Source organism: Paraphaeosphaeria sporulosa (genome assembly GCF_001642045.1).
Source record: "Paraphaeosphaeria sporulosa strain AP3s5-JAC2a unplaced genomic scaffold CC84scaffold_1, whole genome shotgun sequence".
Lineage (NCBI taxonomy): Eukaryota > Fungi > Ascomycota > Dothideomycetes > Pleosporales > Didymosphaeriaceae > Paraphaeosphaeria > Paraphaeosphaeria sporulosa.
Genome location: NW_017253360.1, coordinates 3,150,612 through 3,165,914, shown reverse-complemented (window position 1 = coordinate 3,165,914; position 15,303 = coordinate 3,150,612). Strand labels below are relative to the sequence as shown.

The 15,303-nt window shown below is 56.4% G+C and overlaps 4 protein-coding genes across 4 annotated transcripts; 2 read left to right on the top strand and 2 right to left on the bottom strand.

Annotated features, from left to right (window-relative positions):
* Positions 1-485: 485 nt before the first annotated feature.
* Positions 486-3,752, top strand: CC84DRAFT_1211865 (2-oxoglutarate dehydrogenase E1 component mitochondrial precursor; the record flags this gene model as incomplete). The annotated part of the gene is made up of 3 exons (XM_018182407.1): positions 486-665; positions 728-2,790; positions 2,837-3,752. 3 exons carry the CDS (start codon positions 486-488, stop codon positions 3,750-3,752), a joined length of 3,159 nt encoding a protein of 1,052 aa, XP_018042651.1.
* Positions 3,753-5,060: 1,308 nt separating this feature from the next.
* CC84DRAFT_1079770 (inositol phosphatase) lies at positions 5,061-6,297 on the top strand (the record flags this gene model as incomplete). Its single annotated transcript, XM_018173861.1, has 4 exons — positions 5,061-5,185; positions 5,235-5,307; positions 5,360-6,071; positions 6,155-6,297. 4 exons carry the CDS (start codon positions 5,061-5,063, stop codon positions 6,295-6,297), a joined length of 1,053 nt encoding a protein of 350 aa, XP_018042650.1.
* A 1,279-nt stretch (positions 6,298-7,576) lies between these two features.
* Positions 7,577-9,849, bottom strand: CC84DRAFT_1079168 (polyadenylate binding protein; the record flags this gene model as incomplete). The annotated part of the gene is made up of 2 exons (XM_018173829.1): positions 7,577-7,709; positions 7,763-9,849. 2 exons carry the CDS (start codon positions 9,847-9,849, stop codon positions 7,577-7,579), a joined length of 2,220 nt encoding a protein of 739 aa, XP_018042649.1.
* Positions 9,850-10,676: 827 nt separating this feature from the next.
* Positions 10,677-15,211, bottom strand: CC84DRAFT_96715 (uncharacterized protein). The gene is made up of 3 exons (XM_018188001.1): positions 14,659-15,211; positions 12,242-14,519; positions 10,677-12,192 (listed from the first exon to the last, which is right to left on the bottom strand). The coding sequence occupies exons 1-3, from the start codon at positions 15,068-15,070 to the stop codon at positions 10,875-10,877; spliced, it is 4,008 nt and encodes a 1,335-aa protein (XP_018042648.1). The 5' UTR covers positions 15,071-15,211; the 3' UTR covers positions 10,677-10,874.
* Between the last annotated feature and the right edge of the window lie 92 nt (positions 15,212-15,303).

Below are 15,303 nucleotides of genomic sequence, written 5' to 3'. Positions count from 1 at the left end.
AAGTTGTTTTGGACGGCCGCGGATCCGTGTTGTGCAACAACGTCACCCGCTTCTTTTCCGTGACCGTGACCGTTGCTGTGGCGCACCGCCTCCCAAGTGCCGCGCGATGATTGGCCGGACTGCCCCGGCACTTTTTTGTTGCAGCAGTGATATATGTCTGTCGAGGCAGCGATGATGGCCGAGTGTGACCACGGCTTCAGCAGGTGTCCTTGGAACGCAAAGAGAGCACCGGGGGCCCGGCGAGTCAATTGCCTCGTCAATGTAAATGAAGACAAGACATTTCAAACGGCATCCGGAACGGACGCCCAGCTGATGGTGAGGCATTTTGAGCCACAAGGCGCTAGTCCCGACTCGTCCGACTGTGAGCGCATGCTTGTCCTCCTGGCCTTTTGCGCAGCTTTCGCATCAAGACTTCCCAGTCCTTTCCCATCCGCTGTTTGGATGTCCTCTGCTTTCGCGCTCTAACCTCCCCCTAGTAATTCACAATGCTGCGCACATCGCTGCGGTGCACCCGCCAGCTCTCGAGCTGCGCGCCGCGAGCCAGCTTCTACACAGCTTCCGCCTCGCCGTCGAGATCAGCCATTACCGCAAGTCGCAGGCCGCTTGCGCTGTCTCAGCAGAGGCGGAGATATGCCGTCTCGGTTGAGGATACCAATAAGGGCGTTGTGCGTGCTTCCGTCCGCTGGGGCAAACTTTTCGAGGACGCTGCTAACAGAGCTTGCTGCAGGACCCCAACGACTCGTTCCTCCAGGGCAACACGGCCAACTATGTCGACGAGATGTACATGCAGTGGAAGCGCGACCCGACGTCGGTGCACTACTCATGGCAGGTCTACTTCCGTAATATGGAGTCGGGCGACATGCCCGTCTCGCAAGCCTTCCAGCCGCCGCCGACCATCATGAACACGCCGAGCATGCACGGCGGCCTGGGTCCTGATCTATCGGGCGGCAAGCCTGGCCTCGGTATGACCGTAGGCGAGGGCTCCGACGTCATGAACCACTTGAAGGTCCAGCTGCTCGTGCGCGCATACCAGGCCCGCGGCCACCACAAGGCCAGGATCGACCCGCTGGGCATCCGCTCCGAAGCTCTTGCCTTTGGCTACGCCAAGCCACGCGAGCTCGAGCTGTCGCACTATAACTTCTCCGAGAAGGATCTGGACCAGGAGTTCGAGCTTGGCCCCGGTATCTTGCCTCGCTTCAAGACGGAGACCCGCAAGAAGATGAACCTGAGGGAGATCATTGATGCGTGCGAGCGTCTGTACTGCGGCTCATACGGAGTAGAATACATCCACATCCCCGACAGGGAACAGTGCGACTGGCTCCGTGAACGCATCGAGATCCCGCAGCCGTACAAGTACTCTGTCGACGAGAAGCGCCGCATCCTGGACCGCCTCATCTGGGGCACCAACTTCGAGGCTTTTCTCGCGACAAAATACCCCAACGACAAGCGATTCGGTCTCGAGGGTGGAGAGAGCTTGATCCCCGGAATGAAGGCCCTCATTGACCGCAGTGTTGACTACGGTGTCAAGGACATCGTCATTGGCATGCCGCATCGTGGACGTCTCAACGTTCTCAGCAACGTCGTCAGGAAGCCCAACGAGTCCATCTTCAGCGAATTCGCAGGCAGTACAGAGCCGAGCGACGAGGGTTCTGGTGACGTCAAGTACCACTTGGGCATGAACTTCGAGCGCCCTACGCCCTCCGGCAAGCGTGTACAGCTTTCTCTAGTCGCCAACCCGTCACATTTGGAAGCCGAGGACCCTGTTGTGCTCGGAAAGACCCGTGCTATCTTGCACTACAACAACGACGAGAAGGACGCCCGCACTGCTATGGGCGTGCTCTTACACGGAGACGCGGCCTTTGCCGGGCAGGGTGTCGTTTACGAGACCATGGGTTTCCACCAGCTGCCTAGCTACCACACTGGAGGAACCATCCATCTGATTGTGAACAACCAGATCGGTTTCACCACTGACCCCCGTTTCTCGCGATCCACCCCGTACTGCTCCGACATCGCCAAGGCCATTGACGCACCTGTATTCCACGTTAACGGTGACGATGTAGAGGCTTTCAACTTTGTTTGCCAGCTTGCAGCTGACTTCCGCGCTGAGTTCAAGAAGGACGTCGTTATTGACATGGTCTGCTACCGAAAGCAGGGTCACAACGAGACCGACCAGCCGTTCTTCACCCAGCCACTCATGTACAAGAAGATCTCCGAGCAGCCTCCTACGCTCGACATCTACACCAAGAAGCTTTTAGACGAGAAGACCTTCACTAAGGAGGATATCGATGAGCACAAGGCCTGGGTTTGGGGCATGCTTGAGGAGAGCTTCAATCGCAGCAAGGACTACCAACCGAACTCCAAGGAGTGGCTAACCTCCGCATGGAATGGTTTCAAGTCGCCCAAGGAGCTTGCCACCGAAGTGCTCCCACATCTCCCCACCGCTGTTGAGGAGGCTCAGCTCAAGCATGTCGCCGAGAAGATCGGCGGTGCTCCTGAAGATTTCAACCTCCACCGCAACTTGAAGCGTATTCTTGCGGGTCGTACGAAGACCGTCACCGACGGCAAGAACATTGACATGGCCACAGCCGAGGCTTTGGCTTTTGGTACTCTCTGCATGGAGGGCCACCACGTCCGTGTCTCTGGACAGGATGTTGAGCGTGGTACCTTCTCGCAGCGTCATGCAGTTCTACACGACCAGGAGACCGAGAAGACCTACACCCCATTGCAGAACCTGAGCGATGACCAGGCCACCTTCACCATCTCGAACTCTTCGTTGAGCGAGTACGGAGTGTAAGTTGGAATTATCCGAATCAAATAACTTTGCTAACGTTACTAGTCTTGGATTCGAATACGGCTACTCGTTATCGTCGCCCAACGCTCTCGTCATGTGGGAGGCTCAGTTCGGTGACTTCGCCAACACCGCCCAGGTCATCATCGATCAGTTCATCGCATCTGGTGAAGTCAAGTGGCTGCAGCGTTCTGGTCTTGTACTCAGCTTGCCCCACGGCTACGACGGTCAGGGCCCTGAGCACTCTTCTGGACGTATGGAGCGTTACCTCTTGCTCGTGAACGAGGATCCGCGCATCTTCCCGTCGCCCGAGAAGCTCGAGCGCCAGCACCAGGACTGCAACATGCAGATCGCTTACCTGACTAAGCCGTCCAACATGTTCCACATCCTCCGACGCCAGATGAACCGCCAATTCCGCAAGCCTCTCATCCTGTTCTTCTCCAAGTCTCTCCTCCGCCACCCGCTCTCCCGCTCTTCAATCGAAGAGTTCACCGGCGATTCCCACTTCGAATGGATCGTCCGCGACCCCGCCCACGAGAGCGGCGCCATCGGCTCCCCCGAGGAGATCAAGCGCGTCATCCTCTGCACAGGCCAGGTCTACGCCGCGCTCGTCAAGGAGCGCGAGGCCCGCGGCCTCACTGACGTTGCCATCACGCGCATCGAGCAGCTCAACCCCTTCCCTTGGCAACAGCTCAAGGAGAACCTCGACTCGTACCCCAACGCCCAGAACATCATCTGGTGCCAGGAGGAGCCGCTGAACGCGGGTGCATGGAGCTTCACCCAGCCTCGCATCGAGACGCTGCTCAACCAGACGGAGCACCACAACCGCAGGCACGTCATGTACGCCGGTCGCAACCCCAGTGCGTCTGTTGCGACGGGTCTCAAGGCGAGCCACAAGAAGGAGGAGCAGGATCTGCTCGAGCAGGCTTTCACTGTTAAGCAAGACAAGCTCAAGGGCGAGTAAGCGTTCGGTCCTGCATGGAGCCTAGGCTCAATGTACTATTTCCCCCCATCCATCCTGTTTCCTTTTGATGTTTGCATTGCTGTCGCCTTATTCCCCCGTCGTCGTCGTCGTCGTCGTCGCGAGCTGGGTAATGAGGGGTACATGAGAATCTTGACTTTTTCTTTCAAATCAGTTGTATATTTGCATGGGCTGGAGTGTGTATGATAGGATGGGATGGGATGGGTGTTTTTACTAGATCTATATTCGTTTGGTATAAAAGTTGCTCCTGTGTGCTGTACTCTATCTCCCCTGCAATTTGTATGAAATGATGGTGATAGTGTTGAAGCACGTGCGTAAAGTGAAACTGTGGACGGGATCTGGAGCTGGAGCTTTAGGGTTAATATTTACCCGGGTGTGGATTGTAGAGCTGTCTAGCACCACACGGGTTGAGGCTGGCGAGCGTTTAGGGCTGAGATGGGAGATATCGGGTGGATGTATGCCGAGCTGGCTGTTGCCCTGGACATGGTTTCCAAGCCACAGGGGGCTCTGAGAATGCACGCGCATGGAAAATCTCCCATCGTGTGAAATAATTATTCCGGTCCGTACCACGTCGTGCGTTGTTGCTTGATATTCCTCCTCGGAGGCAGAGGCAGCATTTACGCGCCTGTAGAGACCACGAAGAGCAACATGCAATGCAGCGAACACAACTACCGGCCACAGCAAACCCAGGCTGTATAACCATGGCCGGGACATATGCCGAGAAGTGTCGCACTGGTATCCGCGCAGTGTCGAGGCTTGAGCTCAAATCCGCGGGTCGGAACATGTCGGAAATGCGGGAGCGCCTTGCTCCAGGAAAAGGCGCCCCGCTTCTGTGATGCCCCTCCATCGTCATCGTGGGGACGTCTTCATGAGCACAACAAAGCGCGTCGGCAGCTCTCCATGCGCACCACAAGCATGTCTAGGTCTCAAATCAGCTTCAATCTGTACGCTGCAGCTTCGTAGGAGGTATCATGGGGATTCTCGGATCCGGAAAAGGCGCGCGTGACGCCCAAATCGTGAGCCGAGGGCTGCGGAACAGCTTGCTGCGAACAAACAGCGCCTCCACCCGACCGACGCGCATGCCGTAACTACCCACCTTTGGGCCCAGAATTTAGCTTTAGAGGCCCATACTGCCATCGTGATCACGATCCTTCCCTCGTAGCTCTGCATTGCTTCCTCTTCCTCTTCTCTTCACTCAACTCCTTTGTTTGCTTGGCCTGACCTGACGACCCTACTTTGAGCTTTGTAACTTGTGAACGTGAACGGCACGCGAAGAGAGCTATACCTACGATGAGCGGAAAGGAGAACCAGAATGGCGGCGCCGTCGGAGAGGCCATCAACACCGACATCATCACCCTGACGCGGTTCTTGACCGAGGAGCAGGCAAAGCACAAGGAGGCGACGGGAGACTTCACGTACGCGCTGCCTACGGCGGAGGTAACCGGTTGCTGACCAGCGCGTCAGACTACTCTGCCACGCGCTGCAATTCGCGTTCAAGAGCATATCGTACTATATCCGGCGCTCCACGCTGATCAACGTATGCATGCCACCCGCCAGCTGCACCGGCAGCAGCTAACTATGCTACATAGCTTACTGGACTTGCTGGCAACACAAACTCAACGGGCGACGACCAGAAGAAGCTCGACGTAATCGGCAACGACCTCTTCATCAGCGCGATGCGCTCCTGTGGTCGCGTGCGCCTGCTCGTCTCAGAGGAGGAGGAAGAATGCATCACCTTTGACGAGTTCCCCTCCGCCCGGTACGCAGTCGCGTGCGACCCCATCGACGGCTCGTCCAACCTCGACGCCGGCGTGTCCGTCGGCACAATCTTCAGCGTGTACAAGCTCGATGAGGGCGCAAAGGGGACGAAAGAGGATCTCCTCCTCGCCGGCACCGAAATGGTGGCCTCGGGATTCACCATGTACGGCGCCTCCGCGCAGCTCGTCATCACCATGAAGGGCGGTAACGTCAACGGCTTCACCCTCGACAACAACTTCGGCGAGTTCATCCTGACCCATCCCAACATGCGGATCCCGAAGAAGCGCGCGATTTACTCCGTCAACGAGGGCAACAGCTTGTACTGGGAGGAGCCCGTCAAGGAGTACATTAACGGCCTCAAGTACCCTGCTGAGGAGGGCGGCAAGCCGTATTCCGCGAGGTATATTGGAAGCATGGTGGCGGATGCATACAGAACGCTGTTGTACGGCGGCATCTTTGCGTATCCCGCGGACAAGAAATCGCCAAAGGGAAAACTGCGGATTCTGTACGAGTGTGCGCCCATGGCCATGGTGTTTGAGAATGGTGAGTTCTCCTTTCACTTGCCTTTCCTGTCCTTGTTTCCAGTCGCTTTGTTCCCGAAGCATGCAAGCTGACACCCCGCACAGCCGGCGGCCTCGCAGTCAACAGCAAGATGCAGCGCATGATGGAGGTCGTCCCCGAGCACATCCACGACCGGAGCGGCATCTTCATGGGCTCCGAACAGGAGGTCCAGCGCGTCATCGACGTGCACAAGAAGCACCAGAAGTGAAGCAAAAATAAAACGTACTGCAGGCATGTTTGGAGTTTGATCATTTGTCCATACCATACTACCCATGTCACGACACCACGAGATATCCACGCGTCGCAAGTAAGCGGTAGTAAATAAATTGAGTTTCTTTCCACGAGAATGAAATGTAAGCATACGCAAGCACACAGCGTTGAGGCAATTGATGCTTCGCAAGGTACCTTGGCACGCACCTTGTCCATCCATCATCCTAACACTATGCTACACCCCGGCATACCAATACGCACACACACCACCTTGCAGCCCCAGAAATCTCTCTTGCCCCGCTTCTGTATGTAGGCCTACGAGTTTGTTTTTGGGTCTTTGACCTCATCTCTCATTTTTCTTCCTGTTCCAGGTCCATGACAAATTATCAAACACAAGATAATTGCAGCAGCCTCACCTACATCTCTCTCTCGGGCTTTTTGTTTTCCGCAAAATTTGCAGAAGCAAGGCACAAGACTGGCACTACTCTTTTTGCATGTGTTGTAGAAGTGGTAACCTGAGCTCAAGGTTTAGAGAAAGCCACAACGTCACACAGGAAACACACTGTGAAATCATAAACATCTGTTCAAACTAAGCATCTACAGCCATAAAAAGCAAGAGAATCCATCGTAAGCACGCCATGCGCCGCTCCAGCAGAGCGCTCCGCAACGCACCGCCTGCCCGATCCCTGCTATCCATACCCTTCGATTCCTAATCCAAACCCTCTACCTGTCCATATACATATCCGCTCATACCCACCATATCAAGGTGCCGATCCACCATTCGATCCACCATTATACTCTTGTTCGCATGCGAGGGCCAAACAGGCCACTGTGTGGTATCAATCTTCAGCTGAGAAAAAAAACCCGCATAGCCACCCCTCCCGCATTCCACTCGTGATTTGTCGTCGCAGACTGATGAAGGGTCTATATTACATGCGGCATGTAAGAAAGGCGAGCCCCCGCACCCACTGAAGGGAAGGCAGGCATCGAAAAGAAGGAAAAGGAGTCCTGTCAGCCAAAGCGGACTGTAGAGACAGTCTAGCAAGTGGAGGCTGAGATAAATATGCGACGACAGGAGCTACGAAGAAAGGAAAAGACCGATCGCATGTCGAATTGTAGCAAAAACTTTTGGTCATGACTGAGCCACCGTGCAAGAGAGAGAAAACCGTGAGCCGTGCGCCATTCGCCGAAGAGTCATCGAACCGTCATCATAAGGGTGCCGAGAAAGCGATTCTCGGGTCGAGAGTCCTACTCAGCGCCTAGAAGACTTTAGCTTTCTAAGCCTTGTCCTCTTTGGCCTCCTCCTTGGGGGCTTCCTTCTCTCCCTCACCCTCTTTGTTCTTGACATATTCGTCATAGACGTTCATGGCCTCGTCAACCTTAGCCTTGAGGGCACCCTCGTCGGAGGTACTGGTAATGTTAGCATGTACATAACTTGTGAGGATTGATACAGAAGCACTTACAGGTTGATCAACTCCGAGTTATCCATCTCGAGGAGCATACCGGTGATCTTGCCGGCCAACTCGGGCTGCATCTCGTGGATCTTGGGGTAAAGAGCCTCTCCAAGCATCTGCTTCTGCTGACCGGCGGGAGCGGCGTTCAGAGCAGCGAGATCGACACCAGGGGCGCGGCCACCTTGAGGGAAGCCTGCCGGGGGCTGGCCGGGACGACCTCCGGGTCCGCCACGGCCGGCACCGCCTTGTGGGAAAGGAGCGTTGCCGCCGCGGATGGCGGGCATCTGACCGGGCATGCCGGGGATAGGAGCCATGGGGCCACGGCCACCAGCACCACGACCTCCGCCCATGGCAGCCTGCTGGGCAGCCTGAGCAAGCTGGATGTACTGCGGGTTCATGTAAGGAGCGGGGAAGGCGCCAGGGGCCATGCCGGGAGGCATGTACATGGGCGGCATCTGAGGAACGTTTGGTCCACCACGTCCACCCTGCTGGCCGGGAATAGCGCCAGGGAAACCAGCACCACGACCGCCCTGCTGTCCGGGGATGGCACCAGGGAAGGGCTGTCCGCGGCCAGGGGGGAACATCATCGGCTGCTGACCAGGCGCCATGAACATAGGCTGCATGCCACCGAACTGCTGCTGCTGCTGTTGCTGCATACGGAGCTGGTTGCGGGCCTGGATGGTGGCCTCGAGCTGGTTTTTGCGGACGTCCTTGCGCTGAGCCAGAGCGACGTAGAGGGGCTTGCCACCGATCATCTTCTGATTCATGTCGGAGACAGCCTTGGTGGCCTCATCGGGGTTGCTGAAGCAGACGAAACCGAAGCCCTTGCTCTTGCCCAGAATCTTCTTCTCGCCCTTGATGGTGACCTTCTCGTTCTCATTCTTCTCCTTAGACTCTTCGTCGCCAGAGCTCTCCTTCTTCTCTTCCTCGTCTTCCTTCTTCTCCTCCTTGTTCTCCTCGGTTGGTGCCTCAGAGCCCTCAGCGGGGAGAGTGTCACGCATGACCTTGGCGGAGGTGATGGTACCGAAGGGAGAGAACATGTCGCGGAGCTTATCGTCATCAACATCGTCGTCAAGATTCTTGATGTACAGATTGACACCCTGGTACTTGGACTGCTTCTCAAGACGAGCAGCTTCGTACTGCTTGCGGAGTTCCTCCTCACGCTCGTGCTTCTTCTGAGCACGGCCAACGTACAACTTCTGGCCGTGGAATTCGGTGTCGTTCAGCGCGTCAACAGCGGCGGAGGCAGCCTCGTGCTTGACGAAGTTGACGAAGCCAAAGCCACGGCTCTTGCCCTGGTCATCGCGCGCAAGCGAAGCAGATGTGATGTCGCCGTGCTTCTCGAACAAGTCGCGGAACTGCTCGTCGGTAACCTCAAGATCGACATTCTTGACGTACACATTGGTGAAGTTCGCCTTCATCTCCTCGAACTTGCTCATTCGCTCCTTCTTGGGAATGTGATGGCCAACAAAGACCTTTTTCTCGTTGAGCAACATGCCGTTGACGTGCTTGATGGCGTTGTTGGCAGCCTCGGCGGTCTCGTAGTGGACGAAACCGTAGCCCTTGGAGTTGCCCATCTCGTCCTGCGCAACCTTGCAGCTTAGGATGTTGCCGAAAGCAGCAAAAGTGTCGTGCAAAGCCTTGTTGTCAATGGCGTGGTCGAGGTTCTTGATGAAGACGTTGCCCTGGCCAGTCTTGCGCAGAGCGGGGTCGCGCTGCGACCACATGATACGGCACGGCTTGCCCTTGATGACGGTGTAGTTCAGCTCTTCAAGAGCCTTCTCGCCGTCCTCTGAGCTGTTGTAGTTAACATACGCATATCCGAGCGAGCGGCGGGTGACGGCGTCGCGGCAGACACGGATGGACGCGACCTGGCCGATGGACGAGAACAGCTCGAACAACATGGCCTCGGTGACAGCAGGGTCAAGTTCTCCAACATAGAGCGAGGCAGAGTTGGGGTGGGCCGTGGTGGCCGAGGCGGGGGTCGCGACAGCATCGTTGGCGGCGGCGACGTTGGTATTGACCGAAGTGCCGTTGGCAGCCTCCTGGGCGCCGTCCTGGACGGGCGAGGCGGAGTTGGCGGCTTCAGCAGACATGTTGGCTATCTGGCGCGGGTGTCAGTGGGCAGTTCGAATTTTTGCGGGCAGGCGCAGGTGCGGCGTGGAGCGCGCTCGCTAGAAAAAAAAGTTTGGCGCGTGGGACCGCTCACCTGTAACAAAAGCTAAAAGCTGCAGCGAAATACTCTTGGGTAGAAAGTCTCGTAACTCTACAGAGGACGAGCAGGCAGGCGCGCTGGTTGTCCTTCTTCCGCGGGGGTCGAGAGGGTGGAGGGAGAGAAAGGCGGTGGGGGCAAGCGACCGACTGACGAGTGGGAGGATTGGCGAGCGTCGTCAAGACAGATGTTTTTGTAGTTTTCTGAATTTTTTTGGGGCTTTTTCTGTTATGTGATGTTCCGCAGGGGAACAACGTGGTCGAAGAGCTGTCGAGTGCGGGTGTTGAGAGCGTTTGGATTGCGAGAGAGTGGCAGGCGGTGCCTTTATGAAAAGATGGTGCGCGCTTGCCGCCAAGCCGCTAGCTCCAAACGAGGACAGTGCCATCAGGCCCTGGTGAATGAATTCTTTCTGCGCCGGCGGGACAGTAGGAAAGCGCCGCGACGTGCAGTGGCGACGGACGCGCGTGTGGGTAGGCGTTGCTCTGTTGCAGCGTGCAGCAGTGGCGTTGTGTGACCGACGCCCTGCTTGCCAGCGCGAGCGCGCATGATAACAAAAAGACAAATGAGGCGCGCGAAAACGTTCTCAACCTTTGTCTTTTACTCTCACAAATACTTCAGTCAATCACCCGGCGCGCGCGCTACGACTATCACTATCATTGTAGCTCTGTGCACGTCATGCTCCAGCTGGGAAAATCATCTCCGGCACTCACCGCCAGCCCCAGCAGCCGTGCGCTTGCCTGTCATTTCCCTATCTAGCCACATACACATCCTGCTAACGCTCGTCCGTAGGAAATAAAAAATGGGTATCTATGCTCAAACGCAAGACGCAGGTCATGCGAACCATGTAAATCCCACTACCTCTCATGAGACCAGCAGAGGAAACGCAAATCCCTGTGTGCAAGCCTATCATCAGTCCTTCAAACAGTCCTCCCATCCGCCCTGCTGCGCGAGGAACGACTCGACCCGCGATTTACAGTCTGCCAGCCCTGCTCCCAACGCCTCATCCCACTGGCTTTCCACCAATCCAACTTTCTCCTTCAAATCGTCCGTCAGTCTCCGCTCCTCGTCTTCTTTGATAGCCTTCATCTCCTGGTCCACACGCTCCAAATCCTCGCCCTCCATGATCCTCTGAGTCTCCAGCAGTCTCGAACCTGCACTCATAACGCCAGTCTTGACTTCGTGCAGCAGACACAACAGATTCGTTTGCGACTCGATGAACTGATAAGCGGAGCGGCCAGCGTGGGCAAGAAGTGTGTACAGATACTGGAGTGGGAAATCATAGAATGCTGGGTTCTCTTCGTACTCTGAAGGCGGAATAAGTATCTCGAACCCACTCAGGCGCTGGGGAATCTTCTGGACGATGGTAAGAAGCCCCGGCGCGATGTCCCAGAACGCAGAGAGTTGTGCTTCAACGCCGCGGGTGACGTTTGCCTCGACTACGTTCATGAATTCTTCGTAGCGCTTCAAGATCTCTTTCTCCCACGTAACCTTTCGGTCTTGCGCGTCGCGGCGGAAGAACGCTGTTGCTTCTCCAACTTTCTGCTCGTTGCCAGCTTGGGCGTACGGCAGGACGATGATGTCCTTGTACAAGTCGTTACGCTCGTTTTCAAGCTCAAACATTTCTTTGTGCAACTGCTCGCGTGCCTCGAATAGCCATTTTAGCAACGTAAGCATCTCTAGCAGCTCCGGCTGTTCGTCGCCTTCCTCTTGCGTCTGATTGGGATTTAGTTCCGACGCAGCGTTGTTCAAACGGCCCTTGAGATGCTCAAGTGACGCTGAAGCTTTGGTTATCCGTTCGCAAAATATTGCATGCAATGGATTGGCAACCTCATTTTGAAAGATATCGAAGGTCTTCTGGACAAGATCCTGGGCCCGTTGGTGCTCTCGGGTCTCAAAGTCTTTCTCGGCGTTAGCAGCATCACCATAACTCATGACCCCATTCCGGATGTTTTCTTGTATATTGTAGCGGAGCTGGGACCTCCGGTCGTTGAGCGAAGCATTTTCCTGTTCTTCTCTGGCACTGATTTTGGTCTTAAAAGCCTCCTTCGTGGATTTTACTTCCTGGAGATCAGACAGATTTCTTAAATTGTTGCGAATAGAAGTGAGGTCGGGATGGCTGTTGTTGACGGCAGGATGGTGTCGCGGATAAGGTGGAGGCAGCGTGACTAGTCGAGAAACATCCAGTTTACGTGGATCAGGAGTTGTCGGGGCAGAGTTGGGATAAAAACTGCACACTAACGTCAGCAACATCTAGAGTAGTAAATGTCCACACTTACCCCACAGCCTGTTTACCTAACGTCCCCTCGAGGAGGCCGGCCTTCTCGGGGGGGTACTCGTTCGACCCATGCGGTTGTCGGCTGCTAGACTCTCCGCGATTTGCAGGCGAATTATCTCCTTCTCCAATCCACTGCAGGCTTTCACGTGCTTCTTTCGGCAGTCCCATGTACTTTGATTCGCGTTTACTTCTTTCCAATCTGCGGCTGCCGATGCCGGACGAAGCACCATCGTTACTCGCTTCCCACCACCTGCTTGCGGATCTTCCTCGTGAATCTTCCTCATCTGGTACAGTGCTCATAGCCATGCTCGGGATGGGAGAAAGAACTGGCTTGTAGTTCCAAGATGCGTCGCGTGCTCGCTGACTCGTTGCGCTCGATGGCGAGGCTGGCTCAGTGTGAGGCGTAAAATTCTGTACGGACGAAGCGGGGCTAGCAGCTGTCGTAGGAATGGAGATGGGTTGCCTTGTATCGGGCGATTCGCCGCTAGTCGACGCTTGCGATCTTCTACCACTGGGAGCAATGGAAGCACTCTGAGCACTTGGCGTTACAGACCGGCGACCGGACGTGGTGTAAGAGCGCCAAAGATCTCTGGTAAGATCCACGATGTCTCCTGCCATGGCATCAAAAGCTGCTGAATATCGATCTCGTCTCAGTCGCGACTCATTCACAGTATATTCCGCAAATAGCTCCAACCGCTCTTGGTCTGATTGGGCTGCCATCTCCCTCTCGATAAAGCGACGATGTCGGTCTATAGCTGCTTCGACAAAGACATCACCGCCACCAGGCCGTGGCGTGCTAGATAGGGACAGATCGACTTTTGCGCCCGAGTTGTGGGAAGCGTTCGATGTTGATCGATTCCGGGCCCCTGAACTGTCAGCCAGGCCTGCATCAACATCGTCGCCATAGTGACGCATGGGTGGGGTAGGAAGAGCCTTGGGTGGAAATGACACAGGCTGCTTCCCCATGTGAGAATGATCGAAAGGTTCCGTACCTGGCGAGAAAGGAGGCGTCGGCGCAGGCCCGGTCTGCACGCTGAGTCGAGGTGTAGAGTTCGATGAACCAGGCTCCCCAAGAGAATGCGAGCTTCTCGGCGAACGAAGGCCACCACTACGCGGAGTATGCTTTGTGACTGCATCACGGCGTTTTAGTCCACCCTCGGGACTCCCTAGAACTAGGTCGGCCGGTTTTGCAGCTTCCATATCCTGTGCCCAAGGGTTGTTGTTAGGTTCGGCTCGTTCTCTTGCAGCCCGGCTTTCGCTACGACGCTCGCGGATGCCTCGGGAGACCTGGGTGCCACTCGGGTCGCGGTAGAGTGTACTACTTGAGTTGGATGTTGAGTTTGTCGGCCCGGAAATTATGGAGCCGGATTCACTTTCGATGGGCTGTGGTGGCTGTTCTGATGGTTGAAGGGCATGTGAGCTTGTGTCTATGAGCAGGCCTTGTGCAGCAGGCGATCGCGACCGAGGTCTTGCGGGTTCGTCTTGCCAACCGACTGGCGTTGGTGGAATGGTGGGCAGACTGCTCTGTCCAGGTCGGCGCGTCGGAGGTGCTGGCAAATGTACGGTCTGACGGTTAACCGTCGAGTCCATCCCACGTCCTAAACTTTGCGATCTTGAGCCAGGGGGTGGAGGACCGGGGGGAGGGGGCGGCAAAGGTGCCCCATTCCCCCATGGGCCTTGGGGTAGCGTTGGGGTCTCATCGATAGGTGTCCTTGATTCTGAGGCAAGTACGCCAGTGGAGGCAGCCCTACGAGCACCGGGCGCTCTTACAGGTGATTGTGTGTCTGGACTCCATCGATGCTCCGGGAATACATTTGAGAGGACTTGGTGCGAAGGCCGCGGTGGAGGAAGCCCTGGCGATGCTGGCGGTCGCTGTAGGGCTTCACTTGTACTGATACGTAAAGACTCGATGTTACTTGGGCCTGGGCTGCCTGACCCTCGATCACGAAATTTGGACAAGCTGAACTTGGAAGTGAGTTTCTCGCGAGAAGCCGACCTCTTTGAACCGGTTGCAGGTGGAGGTGGGGGAAACTGCGAAAGCGACACAACACTTGTTGCGCTTTGAGGTGCCACTATGGACCCGGGTCTGCTATGGAAGAAACCTGATGTCGGTCGAGACACTGGTGACGATGTGTAGTCAGACGGGGGAGGCGGTGGAGGCGGGTGACTGGCAGCGAATGCTGCAGCCGACATGTGCGGAGATGATCCTGGGTTTGCATTCACTGGTCGGCTTGGATTCTGGCCTGGAGAGTACGGCGGAGGCGGAGAGGGCATGGACGCTATCGGCTGTTAGCCTACTGGACCGTCTTCAGGCCACATAAACGCGTCGATTGACGCGTAATGTCTAGGACAATTTGAAGTGCAAGACACTGCGCATGACTGGCAGCAGCGAACAGGTAGGCTACGAGACGGACGTACCTTCCATGCCCGTCACATCCTGGGGCCGACTCGTTGCGACGGGTGTGTGCGGCACATATTGGCCGCCAACGGTCCCTCCACTGCGTGCCCATTGCTGGGGATTGTAGCCCTGATTCCTCATTGCCATTGGGGATGGCGGGACTACTGGCGAAGCGGCATAGGATGAAGGCGTCGGCGCGTAGGGAGAGAACGACACGTTCAAGGATGTCGCGCTCGCAGGCGTGTGCCCATGCGGGTATTGCCCTGGCGGGGGCGCGAGCTGGGTGGTAATTATCGGCGGTTGCACAGCTATCCGTCTTAGGGGAGACGTCTGCTGTGCCTGGGTCGGGTGGGGATAGGACCCTACGCGCGGCGACGGCGGGGCGGGCGGCGGAGGAGGGAGGGGAGAGGAGCGCTCTTGTGCGAATGACATGGCTGCGTGCGTCTATAGATTCGGTGGAGCAGTGGGCTTGACGCCGAAGCCTCAGCGGCTCTTTCAGACGACAGGCGAATCCAGGGCCGGGATTCGAAGAAGCTCGGCGGCGATGTGCAGGGCGTCAGTCACGCTGCTGGGACGGAACTGCAAGGCCCGCTGAAGGATGTTCTGCGGCCGGGGCGTAGCGATGCAGCAGCTCCCCGTGCATCTTCGGAGAGGACTCGCAATTC